The sequence below is a fragment of the Bacillus rossius genome, chromosome 18, assembly GCF_032445375.1.
Source record: "Bacillus rossius redtenbacheri isolate Brsri chromosome 18, Brsri_v3, whole genome shotgun sequence".
Taxonomy (NCBI): domain Eukaryota; kingdom Metazoa; phylum Arthropoda; class Insecta; order Phasmatodea; family Bacillidae; genus Bacillus; species Bacillus rossius.
The window spans coordinates 4,280,642-4,288,485 of NC_086345.1; the positions used below are offsets into that span (position 1 = coordinate 4,280,642).

At 30.2% G+C, this 7,844-nt stretch overlaps 1 protein-coding gene across 1 annotated transcript; it reads left to right on the top strand.

Moving 5' to 3' along the window:
- Positions 1-1,156: 1,156 nt before the first annotated feature.
- Positions 1,157-3,111, top strand: LOC134541239 (cuticle protein 38-like). The gene is made up of 2 exons (XM_063384509.1): positions 1,157-1,188; positions 2,763-3,111. The coding sequence occupies exons 1-2, from the start codon at positions 1,177-1,179 to the stop codon at positions 3,012-3,014; spliced, it is 264 nt and encodes an 87-aa protein (XP_063240579.1). The 5' UTR covers positions 1,157-1,176; the 3' UTR covers positions 3,015-3,111.
- Positions 3,112-7,844: the final 4,733 nt, after the last annotated feature.

Here is a 7,844-nt window from a genome sequence, read left to right on the forward strand (position 1 = left end):
GCCTTTTGCCTATTTCCTTAGTTATGGCTTTCCATAACTGATGTTTTTGCTCATTATTAATGATAGACGATAAATTCTTAAATGTGTGATCCAGCTCTGTGAATTTTAGGACGTATCTTCATTTCAGTAAATAACTTTGACATAGTGCATTACACAAAAGTAATTTTAGTTACATTATTATAAACATGCACTGAAATTTTTATTGATTAATTTAATAGTTCCAAATTTTAATTAAAAATATTTAAAATAAAGGTTTTAAAAATTGATTTTACAGATGATTTTCATCACCACCTTTTTAAAAATATAAACCTCTGTTATTAATTTTAATGTTTTTTTTATCGTGCAGGCAAACGTTTGAATATTTAAAATTAATTTTTTGTGAAAGCCAGTTACATAGTTGACACATACATTAAATTAAATGTATGCCATGCAGTTGTGTGTAATCCATTTAGGTTGCTGCTAGCAACAGGTGAGCCTATACGTAATAAACACTTTTCAACAGGCCCGAATACTTGTCTTCATGTAATTTCATGATTTCTTTTGAAGTTAAAAAAGCGCGAGGGTGGAAAGAACAACTTAAAGGCATCATGAGAAATAACAAAGATACTTAAACCAAAAAACGAGGAAAATAATTGTTGAAAAATTAAGGATATAATTTTATATCACTTGATAACTGTCGCTATGAGATTGTTTATGATTGTAGACCCTTGTTACTATGGAAGCAAGCTGTTTGCAACTCAAATGGTTCCGCCCGCATAGCTGACAACGAGAAAATTAAAACGGTTAGTTACATGTGAAGTTAAGAAAATGCCGATTTTACATGAAAACTTTGATTTAAAAAAAAATCTTGTTTTTACATTTATTGAAATAAAACTTAAAACCAATTTCAAAATTCCCGAATATACTAAACGTAAAAAGTCACCAAACTTGTTAATTTGATTGCTACCACAATTATATACTTTTAAAGAAACAATATTGTACAGTACATGGGTTTAGTTTACGACTTAGCGCCTCCCGAATCTCCCCAGTGATGCAATGAACGGGGCAGTGCAAGTGGTGTGAGCTAACTGAGTGTGGGCTGGCGACCATCCAGGGTGCGGTGTTACTTCACTGAGGGCGTATATAAGCCGCTGGCCGCGAGGACACAGGCACTCCCGTCTGCTCCACTCAGGCAACATGTACAAGCTGGTGAGTAGCTACGCAGCGCACCTAAACTACATTTCTGTACAGAAAAACTACTTGCTACAAGTCACACTTACAAAACTGCTGATATTTTTTCCTAATTTTTGTCTTCAAAATTTTTTTAAATTAAATATTTATCACAAACTTTTAAGTCCAAAACTTAAAAAAATACAAAAAAAAAAACAACCAAAAGTCAGTCATGGGGACTGCCGACAGAAGTGAAAACATAAAATATTGTTTTTAAATGTGTAAAATGACATCATTACTATGTCAATTGTATGCAAGAAAATTATTTTGGTATTATATCAGTATGATATCAGCGTTATATCATTTATCCTTACTTCATTTTTTAGTCACAGCAGATGTCAGTGGTATGTCAAAAATACGTAATTTTTTTTATTAGCTATGACTTACCAGTGATGCCAGGCATAGGTCAAGCGTTCACTGGGCAATGCACAGTATACACAAATTAAAGTTTTCACATGGTCAATTTAACTCCACTTAATGCTACTACAGCATGTCGGTTACGCGAACCCATAAGTTTGGCCCCTACCAAAAATTTCTCAACGCGCCTAAAGATGTTTTCACTTCAATAAAATTAGGGTAAGTTATTTTAGGAAACAACTAAAAATAAAATAATAGGTTTTGTAAGATACTAATCAGAATTTTTAAACAGTATACAAATAATTATTTCAGACAGTAAAAACTTATTTAAAAAATGTTAATGTACAACATTTAGTGATTAAAATAAATAAGTTATTATTTTTAAGTATTTATTCAATCGGAGAATATATATATATAATACCACAATTGTATTTGATGAAATTGTTTTACCAATGATATTTATAATTTTTTCAATATTTATATGTTAAAATATAATCACAGTCCATACAGATGTAATGATTTATTTTGAATCTTTGTTTAATGTCATTTTCAGCTAAAATAAGTACTTATAAAAAAACATTTTTGCCCTAATTAGTGTTCGTATAAAACATATCTATTTATTTATTAATAAGATTTAAAGTTTTAATCCCGCCATTAATAAATACTTAATTACAGCTTATTTAAAAACAACAATTGACAATAATAATTGGTTAAATATTTCAAATTTGAAAATTACGGCATTACTAAACATGTTTACTTTATTTAAAGTAATAAGAAAATAATTTTAAAATGTGCATTAATTTGTGGCAGTTAAGGAAAAGGAATTTTGACTATAAATATGTTATTCTTTACTGATATGATGTGCCATTGCTTGTTTTTAATAAAACACAATTACCAGAATATTAACAAAAATAACAAAGGGTAAAAAGTTTTAAATATTCTTAAATTATTTTAACTCCTTTAAGAATTAGACAAATTTTCTCGTAACGTATAAACAAATAGGAGGTGTATAAATTATTCTGGATCAGTATTAATCCAAGCTTGGTAATCTCTAGGATCAGACAGAAATAAAGCAGTTTAGTGACAGGAAGAATTCATAGAAGTAAATGGAAGGTATGTTTCTAAATGAATAATTAAGATAGGTATTCAATAACACCGGAGTGTTTCTTCAGTGTGGTTGGTGTTGCGGCCGACAGGTGGTGCTGGTGCTCGTTGTGGCGGCCTGCGGCGTGACCGCCGCCCCCGGCAACCTGCTGGCCGCCCCCCTGGCCTACGCCGCCGCCCCCCTGGCCTACGCCGCCCCCGCTCCGCTGGTGACGGCGCACAGCTCGCAGGTGGTGGCGCAGAGGTTCCACGGCGTCGCCGCCCCCCTGGTGGCGCCCGCCCCCCTCGCCTACGCCGCCCCCTTCCACGTGGCCGCATCCGCCGCCGCCTACCTGCTCAAGTGAGGCGGCGACACAGCACATCCACCACTCGTGTGCACAGCCCTACATGTGACCTCTTATACCTCTTATACATTTTGTACAATAAATATTCTTTAACCTATATAAGTATATTTTTATTCATTTACATTGGTTTGCATTTGGCTGGTTTACATAAATACTTTTTTTATTCCAGTATATACAGGTAATTATAAATTCCGTGAAATATTTCATAAAATCGGTACAGCGAAATGGAAAAGAATAACGTAACAAATTATATAAATTATATTTTACCACTTTCCTGCAAAATGACATTTTATAATTACGTATTTTTGTATATTAAAATATAATAGTGTTTGCTAGTGTCTTACGGTTATGGTAACAGCAGCAAATGAAGCCCTTTTTAAATCACGGTCTTAGGGTTTCTGTTTAAAATGCAGAATGTGTTGAATTTCATTTTTATAGTCAAATTATTTTTTGTTTCCTCGATAAAGTTTTTAGGTTTTAAATGAATTCAGATACTATTTATTGTTCTTTTATTACAATAATCATATACAATATCATATAAAAATTCTTTCTGGCCCACTAGGTAAGTTGTTATTAGATATGTGCATTACCTACTCTAGTACCACGAAAAGTAATACAAAAAATACACAATTAAATAAACACTATCGACCTGAGCATCATGAAAACGAACTCTATGATCAGCTGAAATACTTAATTGCTGAAAAATATTACATCTTAAGTGGAAAAAAATCTAAAGCTACTCTTTAATATTTGGGTGGGCAACTACAAGGTCTCAAGTATAATAACTACGTTATTCGTACTTACTTTTCTTGTTGCTTCTTGGTTTGATGCAGTGATTTCTTTAATATCGAACCAAAGATACCCAATTTTTCCCTCATTTGTGGTTGAACTTAGAAAAATTGTTTTGAGGCGGTGAAAGGGGATTTGTCACGTTTTTCTTAAATTATTTTTTGTCTACAGTAATTTAACAACAGGTTTTGTTTTAAATTATAAAACACTACGGACACCATTTCAATTATTTTTATGTCGGAATTAGAAAAATGGATGGACAACACTTAACACATTATACACATTATTTGTGCTTGTTTGTATCTTCCTTGATTTTTTCCGATATTTTATTTTTTTATAATAAATAGAACTAATTACTTTTCCAAACTCTTTTCAGTATAATTTAAAAAAACGCAAAAATATAACTATCCCTTTTTCTAAGTTAATTATAATGAGTTTCATAACTCAAGCTCAAGTAGATTTGAGGACATGATTTTTTAAATTTATAATATAAAACATACCTACTTCATACTCACAAGGAATAAATCTTTGAAAAAGGTAAAATATTATTTGTAGTTATGGTCAGTATAATATTTATGCCATCCACTTAAAAATTTTGAAGAAAAAAATATTTCCTGAAAATCAAATTTTATATCTTGCTGATTTTACACAGTTAAGAATGAAATTTAATTTTCATGTACATACTAAGATTAAGTTACTTGTTATAATAATTTATTAAAATGTCCTTCATAAATTTTCGATTCATAACAGAACAAACAAAAAACAGACAAAAATATGTATTTTTTGCGTTATTTAAGCTAGATAATATATATATTTATTTATTTAAACCTAATAAAGTAAAATAATTTTATATCAGTATTTTAACCTTGAACGTTTAATAGTAAAGATAGATTTTATTAAATTTTTATTAACTTTAAATATAATCCCATGTGTTGTAATCCCATTAGCAGCTGGGAAAAAAGTAATTTAATATATTTGTCTCAACCTCTCAAATACATAATTACATACGGAGGAATCAAATGTGTCGTTACCAAGTATGGCGGCTGTGATGTCATTAAAATCCGCGCACTTTGTGAATGCGCACAACACAGCGGTAAAATTACCACTTATAATAATACTAATCAAGGTGCGTAAAAAAAACCTTTTCAAGTTTCAAGTTAGGATGAGGAAAAATCAATAACTTATATGAATTATCCGTCAGGCCAACTTATTAAATTTTCCTTGAATTCAAGCGTCAAACAACCAATTTTTTTTAACTTATTTTTAGTTCATGCCATGATTCATTTTGAATATGAAAATATAAGCGCTACTCTTTTATAGTTGGGCAAAGATCACAATTCAGAATTAAATGAGTAAATTATATACATGTGTTGGGTTTTAAATAAAAACAAATATTTGAAAAGTTAATTTTTATTGTCAAATGTAATATTGTCTTTGATATCCTACACACGAAACGTACCTACGTGGAATATGTAAAATACGTCCAACGGTTTCAACACAGTAAATTAATTTAATATTTCTAGAGCCAAATTTCCAAAATGGCTGCGTTGTCCAAAAACTACCCATGTCCTAAGTATTTTTCTCTTTCTGCAAAACGGAAGTGAGTTGTAATGTGATGCCGACAAGCTTCAGCACCTGAATCCAACGCAAAATGACGTCAAATACAACAATATCTTAGCACGCGCATTACGAAGTCTTACCTGAAGATTCAGACTTGCTGTGTATGTATAATTATTGAATTTTAAGTACCTAGGAAAAATATTTGTTTTTCACACTTGTACGAAATAAAATGAGCATATTTAAACCGACAAAAATATAGGAATAAAGTATTTAATTTCATTCCAAAAGAAAAGTCCTAATAATAAAATTTGGGACGTCACAAACCACGTCAGTCTCCCTATTTAAAAAATAAATTAATAAATTAAATTAATGGAGATGTGTCTTTAAGGGATTAATTTTTTTTAATTTTTGAAATACATAACTCTCTTTATAATAACTTATAACAACAAAACTACAAATTTGCAATGAGGAAGGTTTATTTTCAAGTAAACTGACAAAGCATCAAATAATACTTCATACATTACTCAATGAAAAGATTTCCATGAGGTTACTGTAACAGGGAATTTCATAATGCTTTTTAAATATGAAACTTTAAGATCAAGGAGTGTTTCTCACTTGTACAGTTAGCCCAACTGATAATTCTTAGACGCCTACTTAAGACAAGGTTAGGAGTTTGAGCACGAAGGCGGCAGAACTTAATTTTCTTATTTGGTTTAGTCATTTATATGCATTTTTGTATCGAAAGGTTATAACTGCTAAGAAGTAAAGAGTAAATTAACAACATATATTGATATGATGCCATTTCTTTCATATAAACGTCACGAAAATTTTCATTTAATTTTGTGGTTTTGTATTTATCTGTCAAACATGCAATCATTTATATAAATTCACAATTTTTTTACTTTTAATGAAATTCCAAATTTATTATTGTTTTGAAAAAGCAAATTCCGAACCTCTTGTTATTTAATTGCTAAATTTATGCACTCCTGATTTACCTAATATTTTATTTAGTAATGTTTGTACAAATATTAAAAGGAATATTTCAAATATACTTAAATTAATATTTAAGTAATTTTTCAATTTGTTAGCATATAATTTTTTTCTAGTGTGAATCTTTTCAAGAAAGAAATGGTTTTCTTTCTTCAAATATATTAATCTGATGATAATTTTTTTTAATGATATACATTTTTTTTTCAGCAAACACCTTCGTATAGACTATTAGGCTGCGTTTCAAAAAGTCACACCTAAATCATACATTTAATGTAATTGTTTTAAACATTTTTTGATTTTATAAAATACGTTAAATTTTAATCGTCTGTTATCATTTAAAAGGTTAAGAAATTTTCAGTCTTTCAGAAAAACAAATATATTATATTTTACTAAATTTAATCTATAAGTAAATATTTTCACATAAAAATATTTATATTCTATATTTTTTTTAATATAGTGGTTTCACAAAAATTCGAGTTATATTAACGCCTTTCAAAACAAATAATGTCAACGTTCTATTAAACTAACCATTGCACCAAGGGATGAAAAAACGTGGTAGAATTAAACACTTATATACATAATTTTCATACCGTGAACCTTTTTGATTCTGTTCTTATTTTATGTAAATCTTTAGCATACAACTACAACTTTTGTCCCACATAAATTTCCATACAAAAAAACTATTATAGTAAGGAGTAAAAAAAATTGTTGAAGAACAAACAAATTCATAACTCCCTTAATAGACAAAATATTAAATCCGTTCAGATAGTTTTTAAATTTTATTATTTTTATCTAATACTTTTGTATGAAAATTGATTTGATAAAATAAACTATTGTAGCGAGGGGATGAAAAAAAACCATTTTTGGGTAAGTTCTAAAATTTAAGTATCAATGGTTAGAATGGACTAACCAAACAATCCATAGCTAGAGACCGGTAAAATTCGCAAATTCATTTCGCGATAGGCTAAAATACAAATAGTTATACCTCAGTGCTGCCTCTGTTATTGGCTCACAACTCACCTAGATGAATCTGGGCCAATGAGAAACACCCAACCAAAGCCTTATCGAATCACAGGCTGCTACGTTGGAACGTCTCACAAGACAGCAGCCAATGAGTGAGTGGCATTTGACCGAGTGTACGTAGAACTATGGAGTTCATCCTGGAGGTCATTGAACCCACGAATTTTTCCGGTCCCTACCCATAGCTCTTTAGAAGCATAATTTAGATGTTTGCTTAAAACCTTAAATGTAAATAGTAAAAGAATACCTTCATGAAGTGAGTGATAATTAATAAAGATTTTCAACAACAGATCAGTAAATTAATTAGCGTTAAGTAGACTTCATCATGACTATAATATATGGGTAGCAATATGGAAAAGATGTTGGTGGGTGTTGTTTTTATTTTGACTTAAATCCATGTCTAAACCTGATTCTTTTTTTATTGTGGCCTTGATGACCTAGGAAAGAATAATTTTTCAGTGTTTTCTTCGT